General features: G+C 36.6%; 1 protein-coding gene and 2 pseudogenes across 2 annotated transcripts in view; all 3 read right to left on the bottom strand.

Annotated features, from left to right (window-relative positions):
• Hormad2 (HORMA domain containing 2) overlaps window positions 1–12,469 on the bottom strand; it is a 78,228-nt gene extending 65,759 nt beyond the window's left edge. For both annotated transcript variants that reach the window (XM_076865400.2, XM_076865401.2), the window contains exons 1-4: window positions 12,419–12,469; window positions 3,058–3,199; window positions 1,203–1,266; window positions 678–714 (exon numbers count right to left, since the gene is read on the bottom strand). In XM_076865400.2, the coding sequence (XP_076721515.2) occupies window positions 678–714; window positions 1,203–1,266; window positions 3,058–3,199; window positions 12,419–12,469 (294 nt within the window). The remainder of the gene's footprint in view (window positions 1–677; window positions 715–1,202; window positions 1,267–3,057; window positions 3,200–12,418) is intronic.
• LOC143411981 (histone H1.0-like) lies at window positions 9,941–11,717 on the bottom strand (annotated as a pseudogene).
• A 4,979-nt stretch (window positions 12,470–17,448) lies between the features above and the next one.
• Window positions 17,449–22,920, bottom strand: part of LOC143398115 (A-kinase-interacting protein 1 pseudogene) — a 39,272-nt pseudogene continuing 33,800 nt past the window's right edge.

Here is a 22,920-nt window from a genome sequence, read left to right as displayed (position 1 = left end):
ATTTTTAGTTTCTGGATGTTCTAAACAAATTTCTCTGGCTGGTATTTTTAACTTTATTGAGAAATCTTATAAGTATAAATATTATATTTTTAAATCTTCAAATTTGAATTTAGGCTAAATAAAAGGAACTTATCAAATAATAAATACTTTCATGTTTTTTTCTTTGAATGTTTGCATTTTTTATATAAAATACAATGTCTTCTATTCAGTTGAGTTTTTAAAAAATTCTAGGTAAAACAGTAGTTAATTCAGAGAACAAGTTACATACATGAATTGAACACAGTTACCAAAATAACTAAGAATAAAAATCAATTATTCAAGTCATTTTTTTTCCTTTCATATCTGCAAATGAATCACCACTATTTTGAATATGTTCAATGTGCTAACTATCAGATTCTTGCCTCCTCTATCCCACATCCTGTGGATATCTTCCAGTGACTTCAGAGGAAATTTTGTGGTCAAAAAGATACGCATATGAAAAATAAAAAAAATGAGGGTTTCACTTCTAATTGTCATAAAGGAGACATCAATGAGACTACAAAGACATAAAGTAAAAGGAAACTGGTTTGTGAATGCAAATGAAGGTACTGATACACTGTTAAAAACAACAAAATAAAATATAAGATAAAAATCTAAACTTTTTTAAGACCCTGGTAAAGATTTAAAAACATTCTTACATATCTCTTCTCCAAAGCATCAAAACAACCTTGAATCCTGTCAAGAAATAAACGTTTGATGTCAATTTGGACCACATGAAAAAAAGTAAAAAATATTGCCAAGTACAGAAGTAGTTTACCCTTTTCCTGCTTTTAAATATATTGAATTGATAACCATTTAACCATTTTACCTTTCCCATTTAATTATTTTTAAATCTCCCAACATCTTTTAAATGCTTTTAGAACTTTAAGCAATTCTAAGGCAGTGGAACATCTTTTTTTCTCTCATAATGTTTATTACACTGAGGTTCAAATGATAATAAACAAATCTTGATGTTTTTCTTTATACAAGTTTATTTTCTTTTGAAAAAAAATCAGTATCTTAAAATAATCTTAAAGTATTATTGAAGAATTGCTACAAATTTCTAGAACTTTTTTTAAAGAAAGAAATGGTTTTAAGGAAATGATCATACTAAATCAAATCTTATGGGCAATTTCGGCTATTATAAAAATTTGTTCAACTTTTTTGAAACTTCAGTTACTTACCATTTGATAATATGCAGTGACCCAGGACATTTTTTGTCTTCTCGAAGAATTTTTAAACTGAGATCTATAAAAATAGAAACAGTCTATTTTCATCTGCTGAGTACAGTACTGAGAATGTCCATGCTAGGGTTTTTCCATTATTTTAGTTATATAACTTATTTAGTTTTATGGCCTATAAAACATTTTGAATCTCTAAATATCATTTTAAAAATAAATCCTATGTTGATAATTATATTAGTCCCAATTTGATGACAGATTAGCAGTCTTTCATGTTTATAACAAAGAACAACTGGATTGCAAAATTGATTTGTTACTTCTTTACTTTTTTTCATTTTTAAGTAATCATAGTATTGAGACTAACTCCATTGACTAATTTAAAATATACACTTCAATCTCATTTCTCTCCATCTCACTGAATAAAACATGAAAAAAAAATTTGCATGGATTTTTCTCAAGGTTCTTTTCTTCCCTAAATACTTGGGTTTCAGATGGAAATAATGTTTGGTAATAAAGCCAAGTGTTTAGGGAAGAAAAGAAACATCATATTAAAAGTGTTTTGATTAAGATCAGTCAGAAGTCAATCGATGATTTGTTATAATTTTGTATGAGTCAATTACCTTTTCATATTGTTTTCCTACCCTAAAATAGACATCATCTCTTCTTCAATTGAAGGATATGAAAATCATTCCAGTTTGGCATAATATTTAAAGATTATTAGAAAGAAAATGACATAGGAGAATTGAGCATTTTAATAATGTGGGTTACTTTAAGTACAAATGGTGAGAAGGAGACAAAACTTCTACTATAACTGTCAAAGGAATGGTTTTAACCCCATGTCTAGGATAGTGACTGACATACAGTAAGTGCTTAACTACCTAAAACATGCCCTTCACAATTCCATATTATAAATACAAGGAGAAACTGTAATGAGATGCTATATAAACATATTCACTACTACAGTTTATATACCATAATTTTTTAAAAAGTCATATAATACAAATTAAGTTATCATGATCACAATATCATGCTGATATTGTTTATAGTACACATGCATTTAATTGATGCTTATATAGAGAATTAAATACTACTTAAAAATTTAATTGGAATGAGGCTAAGTTATGCCATTAAATATGAATGTGAGAGAGTTAAATTTAGATTTTGAAAAAATAACATCTTAACAAGGAAACTTGTGGCTCTATTAATTTTCCAAATGACAGTTCCCATTTTAATAACAAACCAAAAAGATCCAAAAAAAACTGAAGAATCCCAGGTAAATTTTTTTTTAATATGAAGGAAGGAAAGGAGCCAGAAATAGCTTATGATACAAGGCAATAAAGTGATATGTTTAAGGGCACAAGAAACAAAAGGAGTGAAATTGGCAATTGAGAAAAAGACAGAACTAGTAAGAATAGTAGTTTGTCTAAATATCCATAATAATCAACATATAGATTTGTCTTTTCCCCCCCAGCATAGTTATATATGTTAATAGGGAGAAGAGTTTTTCACCTGATTCCTTTGAACTTCCTCAAAGAACAAATTCAAATAAGGTGAAGACTAAAGTGAATCTTTAGCATTCAGATTTTGTTCTGGCTATTATTTTACAGGGATAGCTTAGAAATACTACTATGCTTGTCCATACAGATATATTTTTTTTCACTTGTAACTTGTCAGAAGTTAATGTTTCTTTTAAGAAAAACCACTAAAATAGTGAAATTAAAATGGAAAATGGATTAGCAACTTAGTCTTGTAGACCCATGAGTTGCAATTAGTACATTGCGAGAAATGAATTTACTCTTCTTGCTAAATAGAGAAAATGGCTATAACAACCAAAGTAACCATTTTAATTAAATTTTACCATCCAAATGGCGTTCTCCATAAGAACTCTCTGGGAACAGGCCCCTTAGGTATGTTATGCATGAGATAGAAGTAGCAAAAAGTTTCTTCACCATTATCAGTGACTCATGCTCATTAGTGATTTGGGATGGAAAAACTGTTTCCTAGAAAAAAAATAAGGTGAAAAACATTAGTATTTTTAAATATATTCATCCCATCAACTATACTATTATCACAGCTAGGATAGAAAGGTTTTTTTTACTTCAAATTTGATACATTTAGATATTATGTAGTCAGTGCTAGAGCGCTGCCTAATGTGGGAGGTTCAATCCCCAACATCTCAAAAGGGGGAAAAAGGAGCTGGGGCTGTGGTCAGCAGAGGTGCACTTGCCTGGCATGTGTGAGGCACTGGGTTCGATTCTTGTTATTAGTAGGTTGCACATTTGTGTACTTTTTTATTCACTACAATTTATTTGTAAATCCAGAACCAACAATTTTTCATTTTTGCAATCATTTACAGATATGCATAGGGCAGCAACAAATTTGTCACCTGAAGCTCATGTTTCCATGTTTACAGTATGATAGCTGAAATAAAGCCACTCTCTTTATTCTCAGTTCAGCTATCATACTGTAAACATGTGTACTTTTTTCAGTCTATTTAGTGCCCAATTATTTAACTCTTTTGGGCTTCCTTTTATGATTTTGCTATTTAAAATGGCCCCAAGCATAAGGAAATGCTGATTGATTCCTAAGTTCCTGTGATATCCATTAGAGAGAGAGAGAGAAAAAAAGCATGTGTTAGATAACTTTCATTTAGGCATGAAAAAGTGTGTGTGTGTGTGTGTGTGTGTGTGTGTGTGTATTCACAGATAATTGTGCACATTTGTATAAGCAAGGAAAAAGGTGTAGAAAGAAGCAGGTGAAGTTCTTAACAGTATAACCTCAGAGGGTGATTTAAGGGAGGAAGGATAACAGTAAGGGAGTATAGTAAAATGATTAAGAGGATGGACAGTACAGTCAAAGAGTCAGGTTTAAGTCCTTATTCTGTTACTAACAAACTGTATGGTCTTGGTCACAGGTCAGAAAGTTTTTCTGTCAAAGGGCCACATAGTAAATATTTTAGGCTTTGCAGTTGATTTTGCCATTTTAGCATGTAGGAAGATATAGACACTCTTAACTGAATGGGAGTAGGTTATGTTCCAACAAAACTTTATTTACAATGTATGGTGGAAAGTTCCCGATATTTACTTCTCTGCAACCTATTTCTATCATCTGTAAAATATAGATAACAGTGACAACTACTTAAAAATATTTTTTAGTGATACATACTTTGTTGAATTGTTGCTGAGAGTAAATGAGTTAATGTTTATAAAGTGCTTAAATAATGCCTGATTCAACAGTTTAATATTTTTCATGTATTGTTTCAATTGTTACAACAAGCGTGTATTACTCTGATAATCTGTAAAATATTAAATAAAACCAAAATTAAAATAAAGAGAACACTTGAGCCAGGCGCAGTGGTGCATGCCTGTAATCCCAGCAACTCAGGAGGCTGAGGCAGGATCCTAAATTCAAAGGCAGCCTCAGCAACTCACTGAGGCCCTAAGCAACTTAGGGAGACCCTGTCTCAAAATAAAATATGAAAAGGGCTGGGATGTGGCTCAGTGGTCAAGTGACCCTGGGTTCAATCCCCAATACTAGAGGGGGGGGGGAGGAGTGGGGGAAGGGAAAAACACCAGTAGCCTCATGGAATTTACAATCCTATCAAAAAAGAAAAGACTTGGACATAAAAGAGGAGTTAGCATACCAGACAGCAGAGACTAAGTAGTAAATGGATGGAGAGACACTAGAGGCTCCAGGAAGAGAAGGTGAGCTATTGGTTACCTGAGGCTGGCCCTGAGTATGAAGGCTTTGTAGGCAAAATGAGACCTAGTTGGGTCCTGAAAAAAAGGTAGAATTTGAACAAGTGGCAAGAAAGAGGAATACAATTAGTTCAGGCAAGGAAGCAAGAATGCTGTGACACATCTGGGACACAGGTATCAGGTTGAAATCGTGATGCTGAGAGTTCAAGCAGGGTATAATGGGAACAAAAAGGGAGAAGGACATAGAAACCAAGATGTAGCAAATCTAGAATGCCACATTAAAAAAACCGTATTTAATCCTTAAAGAAACAGGAAATTACTGAAACTTGGATAGGGAAGTTTTCTTCTATTATTAAATGCTTGAGTTAAAAAACATCTACAGCTCTAGGACCACCAGAAGTATCTTATATGTGTAGCAAAGTAGTAGTCCTCAAATCTGATGAAGTTCTTTAAAATTTTTTATTTTTTTAAAATTTTAGCCAGGCTCAAGGGTGCATGCCTGTAATTCCAGCAGCTTTGGAGGCTCAGGCAAGAGGATCGCGAGTTCAAAGCCAGCCTCAGCAAAAGTGGGGTGCTAAGCATCTCATTGAGACCTTGTCTCTAATACAAAATAGGGCTGAGGATGTAGCTCAGTGGTAAAATGCCCCTGAGTTCAATCCCTGGTACCCCACTTTCCAAAAAAAGATTTAAAAAATTTTATATATGATATATATATGATAGTTACACAGAGTATAACTTATTCTAATTAGGATCCCATTCTTGAAGTTGTGTATGATGTGGAGTTTCACTGGTCGTGTACTCATATATAACAGGAAAGTTATATCTGATTCATTCTACTCTTTCCTATTTCCATCCCCACCCTTTCCTTCATTTCCCTTTGTGTAATCTAATGCTTCTATTCTTCCCTCCTCCCCCTCCTTATTATGTGTTAGCATTCACATATCAGAGGGAACATTTGGCCTTTGGTTTTCTAGGATTGGCTTATTTCACTTAGCATGATAGTAACCAGTTCCATCCACTTACCAGTAAATGCCACAATTTCATTCTTCTTTATGGCTGAGTAATATTCTACATTCTCTTTATCTATCCATCTGTTGAAGGGCATCTAGGTTGGTTCAATAGCTTAGATACTGTGAATTGAGTTACTATAAACATTGATGTGGCTGTTACTGTAATATGCTGATTTTAAGTCCTTTGGGTATATGCTGAGGATAACTGGGTCAATTGGTGGTTCCATTCCAAGTTTCCTGAGGAATCTTCATATTGTTTTCCATGGTGGTTACAGCAATTTGCAGTCCCACTAGCAATTTCCTTGCCAACATTTACTGTTACTTGTATTCTTGATAATTGTCATTCTGACTGGGGTGAGATGGAATTTCAGTGTAGTTTTGATTTGCATTTCATTAATTGCTAGAGATGTTGAATATTTTTTTTATATATTTGTTGACCATTCATATTTTTTCTTCTGAGAAGTGCCTATTCAATGCCTATTCTGTGAAGTGCCTATTCAGTGCCTATTTAGTGCCCATTCATTGATTGGGTTATTTGTTTTTTGGGTGTTAAGTTTTTTGAGTTCTTTACATATCCAGGAGATTAATGCTCTGAGGTGCAGGTGGAAAAGATTTTCTCCCATTATGTAGGCTTTCTCTTTATATTCTTGCTTGTTTCCCTTGCTGCAAAGAAGCTTTTTAGTTGGATACCATTCCATTTATTGATACTTGATTTTACTTCTTGTGCTCTAGGAATCTTACTGAGGAAGTCTGTTCCTAAGACAACATAATGGAGATGCAGGCCTACATTTTCTTCTGGTAGCTATAGGGTCTCTGGTCTAATGCTTACTTAGGTCCTTGATCTACTTTGAATTTTGTGTAGGGTGAAAGATAGGAGATAAATTTCATTTACTGTATATGGATTTTCAGTTTTCTCAGCACCACTTATTGAAGAGGCTATCTTTTCTCCAATGTATGTTTTTGGTGCCTTATCTAGTATAAGATAACTGTATTTGTGTGGGTTTGTCTCTGTGTCTTCTATTCTGTTCTATTGGTCTTCGTGTCTATTTTTATGTGGATATTTTGCTGTTTTTGTTACTGTAGTTCTGTATTATAATTTAAAGTCTGGTATTGTGATGCCTCCTGCTTCACTTTTCTCTTATTTTGACTATTCTGGGCCTCTTATTTTGCCAAATGTATTTCATGACTGCTTTTTCTAGTTCTGTGAAGAACATCATTGGAGTTTTAATAGGAATTGTATCAAATCTGTATGGTATTAATTCTGCCTATCCAAGAACATGGGAGGTCTTTGCATCTTCTAAGACCTTTTTCAATTTCTTTCTTCAGTGTTCTGCAGTTTGTATTGTAGAGATCTTTCACCTCTATTGTTAAATTGATTCCCACTATTTTTTTTTTTTTTGAGGCTATTGTGAATGGGATAGTTTTCCTAATTTCTCTTTCAGCTGATTCATCACTGGTGTATAGGAACACAATTGATTTATGGGTGTTATCTTGTTACTTTGCTGAATTTACTTATGAATTCTAAAAGCTTTTTGGTGCAGTGTTTTTGGTCTTCTAAATATAGAATATCGTTGGCAAATTGGAGTAGTTTGATTGAGGTCTTCTTTTCCTATTCATATCCTTTTAATTTTTTTTTTTGCCTAATTGCTCTGGCTAGGGTTGATGAAGTTTTTTTTTTTTAAATAAATGACAGTGGAATGCATTACGATTCTTATTACACACATATACCACAATTTTTCATATCTCTGGTTGTATATAAAGTATGTTGACACCAATTTGTGTCTTCATATGTACTTTGGATAATGATGTCTATCACATTCAACCCCCTTTCCCTCCCACCCCTCTGCCCTATCTAGAAATCATCAGTTCTTCCCATGTTCCCCTTCCCTACCCCATTATGAGTCAGCCTCCTTATATCAGAGAAAATATTTGGCATTTTTTTGGGGGGGAATTGGCTAATTTCTCTTAGCATTATCTTCTTCAATGCCATCCATTTACCTGCAAATGCCATGATTTTATTCTCTTTTATTGCTGAGTAAAATTCCACTGTGTATATATGCCACATTTTTAGAAATTCATTCATCCATTGAGGGGCATCTAGGTTGGCTCCACAGTTTAGCTACTGTGAATTATGCTGCTATAATGTGGCTGTGTCCTTGTAGTATGCTGTTTTTAAGTCTTTCGGGTATAGATCAAGGAGAGGGATAGCTGAGTCAAATCGTGGTTCCATTCCCAGATGATGAAGTTATTTTTAAGACCAAGTCATACTTATAAGCTTCTATTACCAGCAAGCCTCAATATGATAAAATACAAATTTGGTTAGGTTCTGGTGATTCCAAAACTTGGTGATAGAATATACTTTAACTGTTACAATTGTAGTGAGACTACACTAACATAGATGAAATTATTTTTAATACTTATGTGGCCTTAATAATAAATAGGCATTTATCTTCAGGTTAAGGTTGAAAAAATTAGTTGGGTAGAAATATCCTCTATCCTTTTTTTGGCCTTGTACAGCATTTTAAAACTGAAAGGATCTTTGAGTTAATCTATTAAAATGTACTCATGCCTCAAGTGCCAAAAAGAAACCTAGGAAATAAATTATTTGCCAGATCATAGAGCTAGCAAGTGACTGAGATCCTTTTACTATATAACACAATTCTACTGCTTAAGTTTTATAATTCTGTCACACAGAAGCAGAGACTACCCCTCAACAGGTCTTTAGATGAAAAAGAACTTCCCCAAAGTTTTTCTATGTCCATAAAAATGATTTTAGAATGTACAAAAGACATTCTAGATATAATTATGATGCATAAGAATGCAAAGTTTTAAAATTATGATGACAGTAAATCTTTTTCTGGCACAAATGACACTTGTTTGAAAAAGGTGTGTGTGTAGGGGGGGAATGCTAGTGGGTGATTTTCCTATTTTATTAAAAATAAAAGGAAGACAACTGTACAGTCTTTTTTTCTTTTTCTCCCAGCTCCCAGTGTGTAATGTTAAATATTAGCCCTAGACAGGCATATATACATATACACAGAACTAGTCTCTAAAACTGCTTGGCAAATTCAAAATCAACTGCATTGTCTTACTGTCTACTTCCTGTCCTTCCCCTTCCCTGTCTATAACTATTTATAAAAGACTCAGAAGTAAAAAGAGGTCAGGAGGTTTTTAAGTGGCTAGTGAGACCAGATAAAGCCATGTCTTATACAATAGAGACAACCACCAAAAAGTCCTCCTAGGACACAATCCATCAATTATGTGGAAAAACCAAAGTTTCAACAGTGCACACTGAAGCACTTGGCTGACTGATTCCTCTCACCTTCCCCAAAAGTTTCCACTTCCATTTAACAGGGGACTTTGTGAAGCCCAAAGACCCTCCAATGGATAGTTTCTAGCTGACTGGCAAAAGCTTTAGCTTCTCCCAACCATTACTTGGACCCCATCCCCTTCCCTAAGAAAACAGAGAGACCATAAGGGCAGATTAACAAAAGTGAGAAGGAAACTGGGCTTGGACCTGCCACTGCTCATCATTGGGAAGTCACTCCAGGGAAAGTTTTTTCTACTTCCCTTCTTTGCTGCTTGCAGCTGCCACCCCTTTCCTCCCCACCAAAGGTTCTGAAAGTCTCAAAAGGGGTGCCCAACTAGTTCTGGGTTCCCTCTCGTCTAGCCAGAACAAACTACCTTGCCTGTTCTGTCCTCTGCCATCTATCTTCATAGTGAACAAACTACTCAACAAAACACACATACCCACCTAAATCCCTAACCCTGTAATATTACTAGCAAATCAACAAAACAAAATATAACTATTTCCTCATCATTATACAGATGAGATTGGTTGTTGCTGTCCTTGTACAACTGGTTAAGGAAAAGGAAATTATTCTACAATTTCTGAGGAATCCAAATTCTGTCTCTAATAAAATCAGAATAGAATGGGGCAAAGGGTTATAGATGAGGACCAAAAGAGAAGAATGGAGAAAAGTATTTACAGAAAATAGAGAGGAAGGAGTGTCCATAAGAAAAATTTTCATTGTCACTTCTTGGCAGCCCTCTTGGCACTGGACTTGGCTTTGGGCTTCACTGGTTTGGCCTTCTTGGGTTTGGATGCTTTGATGGGCTTGGCTTTGATAATCTTGGGTTTTTTTCGGTTTTCTTGGGTGTGGCAGCCAGCTTCCTCTTGGCCTTCTTGACTGGGGGTACTTTGGGCTTCTTGCTGGGGCTTCGAGGCAGCCTTCTTGGCACAGCCACCTTCTTGATTTCTTTTTTGACTTATTTGGCATAGCCACCTTCTTGATTTCTTTTTTGATCTTTTTGAAGGCCACTGACCTCTTGGGCTTGCCACTCTTGGCCAAACAGAAGGACCCTGAGGCACCACCCTTTTGGTTTGATTGAGGACACTGGTGGTCACCAGATGCTTGATGGACAACTAGATCTGGGAGTTGGTGGTTTACCCATCTTATAGAGACTCTTGTTATATTTCCAGATGGATTTTCCCAAGGAGCCAGTGCTGTTCTTCTCAGCCTGGATGGCAGCCATGATCATTTCTGAATACATAGGGTGGATTGTGGATTTCTTGGAGGCTTTCACCCACGTGGGTTTGGCTGTAGGACATGGAGTTCTCAGTCATGGTGACCCACCTGGTCCTGCTGTTGAAGGCACCTTCCAAAGGACTAGCCCTTGTGGAAGGCTGAATAAAGCCTGACTTGGGATCTGCTCTTGGTCCCCTGACCAGCAGGCCAATCCGGAGTCTGGCTATCGGGGATGAGGGTGAGGGATCACTGCTTCTTCTTGCCCAGCCAGCTCCTCATGGCTTGCTTGCACCCGTGTGCACTTGGGTCCGGCATCTGGCTCCAGCTGTGGCTTAGGCCTGGGTTTGGGTTTGGGTTTGGACCCCTGCTCCTGCTCTGCCTCCACTTCTGCTTCCCTTTTCTCAGCTCTGCACCTCAAGAATGCCTCTTGTTTGGTATACTACACAGACAGTGGTAATGAATTACCATTTCATTCTTTTTGTCAAAGCATAGTACACACAGTTGTTAAAAGTTATATAATAACATCATTAATTTTTGCATGAAACATGTATTGAGGTATGTGTTTGTGTGTAAAATTTTTGAAAAAAAATGCTTTTTGTATCTATAGATCTTGATGAATTAAGGTTCTTTTAAGTAATTGGGTAGTAGCTGGCATAGCATGCATATATTAACTTATTGAAACAATCCAAAATGTAGAGACAATACTTGAATAACATTTATAAAACTGAATAATTTGAAACTATGAAGATTTTACACTAAATGTGAAATTTAAAAGTAATAATAATAATAATAATTTGTAGTAATGAAGATCAATGGTTGGTAAAGCCCCCTACAGTTTGTTATGATAGGGATTTTTTTCCCTCTGCTTAGCTGGTATAATACTTCAGGATTGTTATTGGTAGTTTTATAAATGCCTAATATATTATATATTTCATATCAATATATGAAATATATTTCTTCCACACTTAGGTAAATATGGGTACATCAACTTACCGTCTATAAATTTTATTATCCTAAACAGATCATAAACTTTTGGAAGATAAAATTTTAGTTTTGTCTGTTTGCTTTATTTTGGTGTTCTCTTAGAAAATAAAACACTATTACATATATTTTATAATATTGAATCTCAATGAATGATGTATTAATAAAGATTTTAATCCAGCAAGGTTGCCTGGTCTTGGCATGTGTTCTATTATGGTTTGGATCTAAAATGTTCCCCCAAAGTCCCATACGCAAAGGACTTGGTTGCCAGCCTATGGTGCCATTTGGAGGTGGTGGCATCTTTAGGAGGGGGGCCTAGTAGGAAGAAATTAGGTCATTGGGTGTACACCCTTAAAGGGAATACTGGGATCCTGGCCTTTTTTTTTTTCTTTTTCCTTGCTTCCCAGCCACTGAAATGAGCAGCTTTACTCTACCATGTGCTTCAAGCCATGATGTTCTGCCTTGCCAAAGGTCTTGAATCAATGGAGCCAACCAACCATGCACTGAAACCTCTGAAACCATGAGTCATAATAAATTCTTCCCTCTTTTCAAATTGATTATCTCAAGTATTTTGTCACAGCAATGGAATGCTGACCAACACACTCCCCTAGGCTCCTAATATCTGCATTTATCTCAGTGCTTTACCCTCTAGTTCCTCTAATTACATCACCATGTGCAGCACAAATTTCCTAATTGCTTCAGGAGATGAATGTCTTAACAAAGAATCAGTCTCTTAAAATGTCTTGTTCTGATTTCTTTTACTCTAGAAGACAGAAATATTTCAACATGAACAAGCACCCAGTCAATAACTTTGTGATCTATTTTAATTTCCCAAATATCCCCAATCCATTAGACAATTAAAATGTAGACATATTCTCCAAGAATATTATGTGACAATTATAAGTGGTAAAATTGTTTCAATAAAAAGCAAAGATTAACATCTTGATTCTGAAGTGACACAATAAATGGTCATTGATTTTCTTTTAACTTCCAACAAATACCTTAGATGCCTTGTGAATTCTGATGGAATGAGAGAGTTGAGCAGTAGCCATTTGTAAAAATGTTTCAGGATTCTTTCAATAATTAAAACCTGTTGAAAAAAATTAGAGATCTTGTCTATCATAGTACTTTCTATTTTACTCTTCCTAAAGGTAGAACTGAAAGATAAATGAAAAACTAAAATCAAGGACAGTTAAGTATAAATTATTTCTCAGATTGTTCAGTTAGAGAGAAGCTGACCAAGCTTAATTTTGAAAACATAAAGGAAGAATGAATACTACAATAGTGCTATCAGGCCTTATCGAAACTATAAAATAAATTTGGATCCTTATTGAGAATTTTCCAAATAATTACGTAAGTTATAGTTGAATGTAATCTTTGGAAAATAAGTTTTTAATTTTTTTCTTGGTTGTAGTTGGACATAATACCTTTATTTAATTTATTTATTTTTGTGTGGTTCTGAGGATCGAATCCAGCACCTTGCACGTGCTAGGTGATTGCTCTACTGCTGATTCTACAACCCCAGCCCCAGCAAATAAGTTTAATAAACATTTTAATTTCCACTACCCATTTTCTATAAATTTAGCATAAAGTCCCTGGATTAATTTTTTAAGCTACCCAATTAAAATCATATGATGATTTATTCATTCACAAACACATACTGAGGAGAAAAATAAGTTATAAACCACCTAGAGAGTCAATAAAATATTTTGCTCATCCTTGTTACTTCCCTTAGAGTTTAATACAGCTCTGTATATATCAGGGGCTGAAAAACATTTCTTGAATTAACTTCAGATGAATTTATTTGCAAATTCCAAATTCAAAAGCTAATGTGTATACTTCATATCCATTACAATGACTACTCAAAAAGATGGAAAAGAGTGTTAGTGAAAATGTGAAGAAATTAAAAACTGTATGTGTTGCTGGTAGGAATGTAAAATGGTCCATCCTTGTGGGAAACAGTATGGCAGTTCCTCAAAAATTTAAACAGAATAACCTTAATAACCAGCAATCCAATTTCTAGGAAGATAGCAAAAAAAAAAATAAAAGTTGAAAATGAAGGTTCAGATTCTTATAGACTAATGTTCATAGCAGCATTTCAAAATATTCAAAAGGTAAAAACAACACAAATGCCTATGAATCAATATTGGGAGCAGTGGCATGCACCAATAGTCCTAGCTATTGAAAAGGCTGAGGTAGTGAGGTAGGAGGGCTATTTAAGCCCAGGAACACATAATAAGAACCTATTGCAAAGAAAGAAGGAAGAAAGAAAGGAAGGAAGGAAGGGAGGAAGAAAGGAAGGAAGGAAGAAAGGAAGGAAGGAAGGGAGGAAGAAAGGAAGGAAGGGAGGAAAAAAGGAAGGAAGGAAAAGAAAGGGCAGATGAATAAACAAAATGTGCTATACATCAGGGAATATATGTTTAGAAAGGATTGAAATTCTGATACATGCTACAATGTAAAGAACCACAAAAACATGCAGAGTGAAAAATTCTAGACACAAAACAAATATGTTATAATTTTATAGATTATGTACCAACAGTTGGTAAATTCATGGAAAATATAATAAAGGTTATCAGGGGCTAGGGGGATAAAAAAGGGGAGTGAATGGGTAGGGTTTTTTTTGGAGGGGGTGATGAATAGTTTTGGAAATGGATAGTGGTGATGGCTGCACAACATAGTGAATGTAGTTAGTGCCACTAAATTGTACACCTGAGAATGGGTGAGGTGATGAGTTTTATGTTAAATATAGTTTACCGTAATAAAAAAGCTAAGGTTTAGAATATCTGGTTTTCACCTCTTTTGCTTCATGAACATAAAACAAAAGCAAATCTTCCCTTTTCTTTCCAGAAGCCTTATTTAATTTCATTTGGAGCTATTTTCAAAGATTTGTGAAATAACTCATCTGAAGAAATTTCATTTTGGAGCACCCAGGATAGGCTGCGACCTATTGTATTATCAATTGACACAAGATTCTGGAAGATTTTTGCCAATAAGTTGAAGATACTGCCACAAGGTGGTGATAGAGATTATAAATAAGTAACATTAAATTTCTCTCTTCAGAGCAGCAGTAGGGAACACTGTATTACAATATTTTATATGAGGCAGTAAACCACCCAATAGTCTTTTAGTCTTTAAGCTTCCACAGTACCATTTATTGACTTCAGAGTATAACCTCAAATCTTACTTAACAGATTGGTTGCCTCCCTTAAATTTCAAGAATTAAAATGAGGAGAGGGGGAAAAGTAGCAATAAGAATTTCTATCTAATTCTAGCCCATTAAACCATTATCCCCCACTGGGTGGTAGTTATTAGATTTAGAGAAAATAAGAGGAACAATGATTTTTAAATAGCTTTCTATATTGGTGGGGTTCTTTTTGTTTCTCTATGATCATAAGCTATTCTAATGGCCTATGGAGAGAATCAAGCCCTGAAAATAGCATCAGCCAACTAAAATATAATGCATTACTACACCTATATTTTACAATGTATAAATGGCCTATATTAAATTTATATTATGAGTAAAGACATGCGGGCATTTGCTTTTCAGAAAGAATTCAAATTAGACTTTTTTAGTATTTGGTAATTTCCTAAGGAATCAATATTTATAAGATGAATAAAATTAAAATTTATACACACAAATATATGTATGCTGAGAAAAATAACCAGCATAATAACACAGTAGAAAGAAGCACTGGAGTTAAGGAACCTGAATTCAAATTCTGGCTCAACTACCTAGCAGTCATGTGACTCTAGACAAATTACTTAATGTCTCTGGGCTTTAAAATCCTTTTTTGTAAAATGGAGGCAATTGCGCCCACTTTCCAGGCTTGTTCAGTATTCTATCTGAGCATGTGTTTATCTGGAGAGGTACCACAGCACCTTATTTAAGCACATGAACTCTAGATGACCTTCCTTACATATGTATGATATGAAGGATAGCTTCACTCAAATGCAGCATAAATGAGTTCAAAAGATTAATGAAGTTGGAAGACAACGTAGAATCCTTTACTACCAATCCAACCTCTTCATTTTAAAGAAGAGGAAAGTTAATTTAGTGGAGGAAGGATAGTCTTTTCAACAAATATTGCTAGAATTAAAAGGATATACAGAGGGTGGGGGAGGGAGAGAAAGGGAAAAAGAGAAAGAAAAGAACCTCAACCTAAAATTCAACAATATACAAATATTAATTAAAAATTAATTATGGATTTAAATGTAAAACATATAACCATAATGAAAAAGAAAGTGAAGTTCAGCAAGGAGACTTGGTTTACCAAAGTTCACCCAGTGATTTAGACCTGTCATTTAGAGCTTGCTTCAATAAATTATTATTCACTGGTTCAACACATTCCATTTGCCCCTAATAATTCTGCTACTCCATGCTCCTTCAGAGTAAAAGATTTCCACTGCATTAACTGGGTATTTGTTGATGCTCTTTTGATCTTTCATAACTTTTTCTTGCTACTTCAATGGTTCATGCAACATTCACCAGGCAACTGCGATGTGCCAGGCATCCTGCAGGATTACAAACTCTAAGACGTTTCCCATTTCAAGGGACTTAGAGTCAATGGGGGCAAAATGGGAGTATCATCCTAATGAGTTTTTTTTTTTTTTTTCCCCTCAAACAAGGTTTAAAACCCCAACTAGGGGGCAACAACCAAGCTTTTCCTTCCTTTTCATCAGGTGAGCATAGCTAGGCCATTGGCTAACCTTGAGGGTTTTTTTTTTTTTTAACTTCAAATTTTTAACTTCTAATTGATTTTTTAAAGATAAATGACAGCGGAATGCATTCCAATTCTTATTACACATATAGAGCACAATTTTTCATATCTCTGGTTGTATATAAAGTATGTTCACACCTGACGACACTGGCTGCCTTGTCTTATTAGGACGACTGTAGTCTACAGAGATTAAAGGCAAATTCTCCATAAAGTGAAAGGGGAACCCAGGTCATTCCCCGGGTACTGGTGGCCACCTCTCTCCTTGGTCTGCGCCAGGCATCGGTTACAGGCCGAACACGTCAAAGGCTGGAGAAAGCCTGACCAGGTGAAGGAAAACCCCCAAAGCTCCACACGCTTTTTTCCAGTACACAGCCGGCGGCTGCCTCGTGGCAAATCAATGGCTGCTTTTCCTCGCCAGACCCATCCCTCCAGCTCCTCAAAAGTCTGAATTTTAAAGTTACTGGACAGTGGGGATGCGGGTGTTCCCACCCCATTTGTATTTCCTTCTCCGTCTCCTTTTTTAAATGTATGAAAATTTTCCTCATCAAAAGTCGGGGGAGGGGGCTGGGGTTGTGGCTCAGAGGTAGATGGCTCGCCTACCATGCGTGAGGCCCTGGGTTCGATCCTCAGCACCACTGGAAAATAAAGACATTGTGCCCACCTATAAGTAAAAAATAAACATAAAAAAAAAAAAAAAAGTCGGGGGAAGTTACCTATAGCCAGCCTCCCGTGCCGTCTCCTCAGCCCCGGCGTTTCTGCTTCTCAGAAAATGTTTGACTCTGCGAAATACTTTAAAATCAAACAGAGGCTCAAACAAGAAGAAAAGAAAAACGTTTTTAACACGAAGAACACAGGACTAACAACGCCCAAGCGTCCTTTCTCAAGAGACCTGGGCTCTGAACAGCTCTCACCTTAGCGGGTCAACGCCTCCCTCTCACCGGCACTCAACGGCTCAAACAAGCCCTCTCAGGTTCATGAATAATCCGCAAAGGCTTTCTGGGCGGGGTCAGATGTTTCCTCATGAATAATGTATTTTTTCTCCACCGGCCGCGGGAGGCGTAGCACAGCCAAATGAATATGCAAAGCAGGGGCGTGTGGCGGCTAATACTCGCCGGCTGGAAGGCTGGGGGGGGGGGGGGGCCCTCGGTTCACAGCTGAGTTCCGGCGCCGGTTCTTAGTGCCGCTCTCCCGCAGCTAGAGCCGCATCTCTCCTCACTTCCTAGGGCTCGCGTCGCCTTCCGAGGTTAGAGAGACCCGCACCAAGCTCGTGCTGCCTTGGGAGCTGCGGGCGCGGCCAGGGACCCGCACCGAGTTCACGGGGCCTCGGGAAGCTTGCGGGCGGACCTGGTCTGTCTGGGCAACCCGTAGAATGAGAACGGCCTGTTCCGGGGCTCCCACAGGCGGTGCCTGCCCGCCGAGGTGAGGCGGCCGGGCTGGGTGGGGGTGAGGTCCCGGGGGACTTTGGGACCCTTAGACGGGCCGCTGCGAGGCGGGGTCCCAGAGAGGTCCCAGGCCAACGCAGGACTGAGGGAGCCTGGGCCGGATAGATCTTGGAGGGGTCTGGCGTTGAACAGAAGGACGGGTTAGGGATCCAAAGGGCAAAGTTCCTCCGTTTTCCAGGGCATCTCCCACCTCTTTCCTGCTAGTGACCCATTATCTATTTTCAACTTTAGTGTGTAATTATGCAAACTAAAAAGTCTACATAGATTCTCCTTACCCGGTCCTGAGCTCAGTCCCTTCCTTAGAGGTAACCTTTGGCAGCCGAAGGACCTGGTTTCCCCACGGCTTTTCCCATGTGTCTAAGTACATCTTTTCTAACCTGGACAACTTTCCAAAGCTTCTTGGAGTCCTTTCAGCTTCTGCAATGGGATTTCCTGACACAGTGGAGTAAAGAGTGGGCCACTTGACAGCTAGCTGTTCTTATTTTGTTCCTGCCGGAAAGAAAAAAGATCCAAGCTGCTGAGAACAGGAGTTTCAGAAAAATGAGATATTATATCCTATGTGATTCAAATGTATGATATGTCAAGGTCATTGTACTGTCATGTGTAACTAATTAAAACAAACAAACAAAAGAATAGAATGAAGAAAACTAATTTCCAAAGAAATACTCCTTCCTAGCAGGTTTTTGCAATCTCAGCACTAATATCATCCTTCTCCTCAGTCCTGACAATCAAAGCTGCCTCCAGTCTTGGCCAGAAGTTCCCTGGGGAGCGAAATCACTTTCAGTTGATTACTGCTTTAATCCTGTACTTGCCAGAAGTAACTGCTTTTGAAGCTCCATCACACACATAGATGGTCTTGTTCCATTCCAATGGACCACTGGCTCCTCTATGCTGGCTGTCCTAATTGTCACCTGCCTTCGGGTCTGAGCTCAGTCAACTTATACCATGTTCAAAAACCTTCTCCCTTGCCCCTTACTAATGGCAATCCTTCCCACTCAATTATTTTCTCTCACTTTTTATTATTCTGTTTCCTTCACAGAACTTATGTCAACCTAGATTTCATTTATCTGTTAACCTGTTCTTCTTTCTTAACCATAGTCTATAAATAAGCTGCATCAGAGGCCTGAATTACCACCCCAGGATTCCCAGTACTCAGCACAGTACCCAGCAGGCAATGGTTATTAAAAAAAAATATTGGTGGACTGAAAAAATAATTCATCCTCTCTTTCTTCTAGTTGCTTCTGTGAAGTTTCTCTTACTCTTTCTCCTGCTCATTCCTTGCTGATCTCCTTGAGACTTTTGTTTAGAATCTAAATGGATGAATGAGCACCTGACCCTGGCCCTGCAGTAGGAGCTATGGGTAAAGCATTCACCTTTCCGACTAGCTTATCAACTCATTGAGGGCAGGAGCTGCTTAATTTCATTTTATTGGTTATATTCATAGAAGGTTTTCAATAGATAATTGAGTAAACTAACCCAAACAATTTCCCTACATCCACCCTTTTAGTGATAAGAGTCTGAAAATCCTCGATTTCAAAGCAAAATGTCTTGTTTAGGGATGGGGAAATGTGTATTGCATTAGAAGTTGATCATTAGTCATGAAAGATGTCAAAATTCTCCGGTTGTTAAAGTTTTTCCAAAACTTATTATACACATAGTAACAGGCAAAACAGGTGAAAGGAGGACAGGGAGGAAAATCTTATTCGAGGTGACTTTCACTGGCTGGATTTAATTAGTTATTTTGAGATGAGGTCTTACTGTGCTGCCCAGGCTGGTCTTGAATTCCTCAGTTCCAGTGGTCTTCCATCCTCATCCTCAAAAATGCTAGGATACAAGCAGGTGCCACTGCACCCAGATTCACTGGCAAGATTTTCTCTTTCCACTTTAGAAACATCTGTGTCATGTGACTGTATCTGATACAGTCACATGACACAGATGTTTCTAAAGACACAGTCTCTAATCATTGACCCTTAATCTTTGAGTGCTAAGGATGATTTTTCATTCTCAGTTAATAGGAATTCATGGTTCTCTCTTTGATCTTAATAATTTTATTTTGGCAACATGTGTTAATAGAATCTTGTGGAGTCAAGCTCTCAGCTTTTAGAATCTCAGAGGTTCTGCTGAGAAACTAGACAACACATTGTGATACAAAACAGCTCACTTTTGCCTACTTAAACCAATCAGAACTTTGCCCATCAAGTTCAGATAAATTTGGATATCTTCTCCAAAAGATGGGATACTTGAGACTTTTCAAAACACACATATTGAATAGAATGTGTCCCCAGGACATCTCTAGAGGTGTCCCTGTTCAGTGTGATTATGCACACTGAGAAGAGATTGGTTAGAAAGAAGCTAAGTAGGAAGGGTGGTTTATTTTTTGCTGGGGTTTGCTTTCAACTTTCAATAGAACTCCTAAAATCAATATAACTCCTAAAATCAATATAACTTCCAGTTATCAAAAGTTGACACCACTGTATTTGTCCATTCATCAAGCATTTATTTTATACTACCATTTTATAAAGCATTCCATTTGGTACCATATGGATCAGAGACATAATGACTTGGTCCCTGAGCTGTGGGAGATTATGGTGTAGTGAGAGAAGGAGACTCATAAACATATTCCTTACATGGAAAATAGTGGTTAATTTGAATTGTCAACTTGGATTAAGAGATGCTGAAAATTAAGAGGCTTCTGGATGTGTCAATGAGAGTATGTCTAGGAATGATTGGCATGTGGGATAAAGAACTACAGTAGGGACCCTTCCTAAGTGTGGGCAGCACTGACAATGGGGTGGTGGCTTGGCTGGAATAAAAAATTGTGCTGCTATGAACATCGTTGTAGCAGTATCCCTAGCTAGACTGTGGTAAAGGAAACAAGATGTGTAACCGATGTGATTCTGCAATATGTATACGGGGTAAAAATGGGAGTTCATAATCCGCTTGAATCAAATGTATGAAATGTGATATGTCAAGAGCTTTGTAATGTTTTGAACAACTAATAATAAAAAAATTAAATAAAGAAAAAAAATACAGTCTAGGGGCTGGGATTGTGGCTCAGTGATAGAGCACTCGTCTAGCACGTGTGAGGTCCTGGGTTCGATTCTCAGCACCACATAAAAATAAATAAACAAAATAAAGGTATTGTGAAAAAAAATAAAGCATTTGATAACAAGATTATGGCATTTGCAGGCAAATGGATGGCATTAGAGCAGATTATGCTAAGTGAAGTTAGCCAATCCCTAAAAAACAAATGCCGAATGTCTTCTCTGATATAAGGGGGGTGACTCAAAATGGGATAGGGAAGAAGAGCATGAGAAGAAGACTACCACTAAATAGGGAAGAGAGGTGGTAGGGAAAAAGAGGGAGAAGGGGATTTGCATGGAAGATGGAAGGAGAACCTCATTATTATACAGAATACATATATGATGTAATGAGAAAAAGAAAAAAAAGTGTGTCACATTAGATTGGATAGACAGAAAGGATGGGAGAGGAGGGGAGGAGTAAGGAGGATAGGAAGGGCAGCAGAATAGAATTGACAATATGATTGATATGTACATTCCATGTATGTATTATATGTCAAAATTCATTCTGTTGTCATGTATGACTAAAAATAAATAAATAAATAAATAAATATTCTATAAAAAAATAAAATAAAGTATTTGATACACCACAGTGAGTCTCAACATGTGTACATGCACGAGACTGTGATCCTAATTAGAATAAGATATATTCCATGCTTATATAAATATATCAAAATAAATTCTACTGTCATGTATAAATAAAAAAAACCCAATTAAAATAATAAAATAAATAATAAATAAAATAGAATATTTGAGATGTAGGTCAAAAGATAAGCCTAAAGTGATTTTTTTCCAAAAGAACACAGAAATCTTGACTTTTCAAGAAGATCATTAATTTTTGTCACAGAATCAGCATATCAAACATAAGAGTGAATGATATGGATACACTATGAAATTTCAGATGTTTGTGGATCCAATATGCAAGCAAATACACAAGCAAAAGACACTTGAAAGAGTTCTATTCTTAATTTCCATAGTTATGAAATATCTTCTAGGTTTTAGATATTGAATCAGAACAAGGTGATTAAAAAAAATCAGAGCTATTCTCTGAGAGTGTGTGATCTCTGATAGTAATACCTCCTGGGTCCATTTGCATGTGAGCTTTCAAAATTAAGCAGAACTGGGCTGGGGCTATAACTTAGTGGCAGACTGCTTGCCTAGCATGTGTGCAGCACTGGGTTCAATATGCAGCACTACATAAAAATGAACAAAATAAAGGCATTTGGTCCATCTAAAACTACAAAAAAATTAAAAAAAAGTAGAAGTTGTACTTCAATAGGAAACTTCCACAAGACACTTGCTCAAAGGGAGAAACAATAGTAGCAGCAGAATATTAAAGACTGAAAGGGACTTGGCTATTTTGAAAAATGATCTATGTCTTTTTACCTTCATGAAGCAAGCTCATTCTAAAACATCAGAGAAAGAATCTACCATGTTTAGACACAAGCAAGTAAGCAAGCCCAACACTTAGGAAAGCAATGGCTACTTCATCATTTTAAGTAAAGGGAAAGAAAAAGGGAATTTTCATTTTGGGGAGTCAGTCTAGAAAAACTTCTACATTGTGAATTAAACTTTTGGCATTTTAAAAAATTTTATCTAAAATTTTAATTTTTTATATATGACAACAGAATGCATTACAATTCATATTACACATATAGAGCACAATTTTTCATATCTCTGGTTGTACACAAGTAGAGTCACATCCTTCATGTCTTCATAAATGTACTTAGGGTAATGATGACATTGCATTCCACCACCTTTCTTATTCCTATTCCTCCTCCCTTCTACTCCTTCCCCATTTCCCCTTTGCCCTATCTAGAGTTCATTTAATCCCCTGCCCCCAGTAACATATTATGAGCAGAGAAATCATTCAGCATTTGGTTTTTTGAGATTGGCTAATTTCACTTAGTATTTTCCAGCTCCATCCATTTACCTGCAAATAGCATGATTTTATTCTCTTTTTTTTTTTAAGAGAGAGAGGGGGGGGGGAATTTTATTATTTATTTTTTAGTTTTCGGCAGACACAACATCTTTGTTTGTATGTGGTGCTGAGGATCGAACCCGGGCCGCACGCATGCCAGGGGAGCACGCCACCACTTGAGCCACATCCCCAGCCCCTGATTTTATTCTCTTTTAATGCTAAATAATATTCCATTATGTATATATTCCATTGTGTATAAACCACAGTTTCTTTATCCATTCATCTACGTAGTATGCTTTGGGTATAGACCGCAAAGTGGAATAGCTGGGTCAAATGGTGGTT

The sequence above is a fragment of the Callospermophilus lateralis genome, chromosome 1 (assembly GCF_048772815.1).
Source record: "Callospermophilus lateralis isolate mCalLat2 chromosome 1, mCalLat2.hap1, whole genome shotgun sequence".
Classification (NCBI taxonomy): Eukaryota; Metazoa; Chordata; class Mammalia; order Rodentia; family Sciuridae; genus Callospermophilus; species Callospermophilus lateralis.
This window is presented reverse-complemented; position numbering and strand designations above follow the sequence as displayed.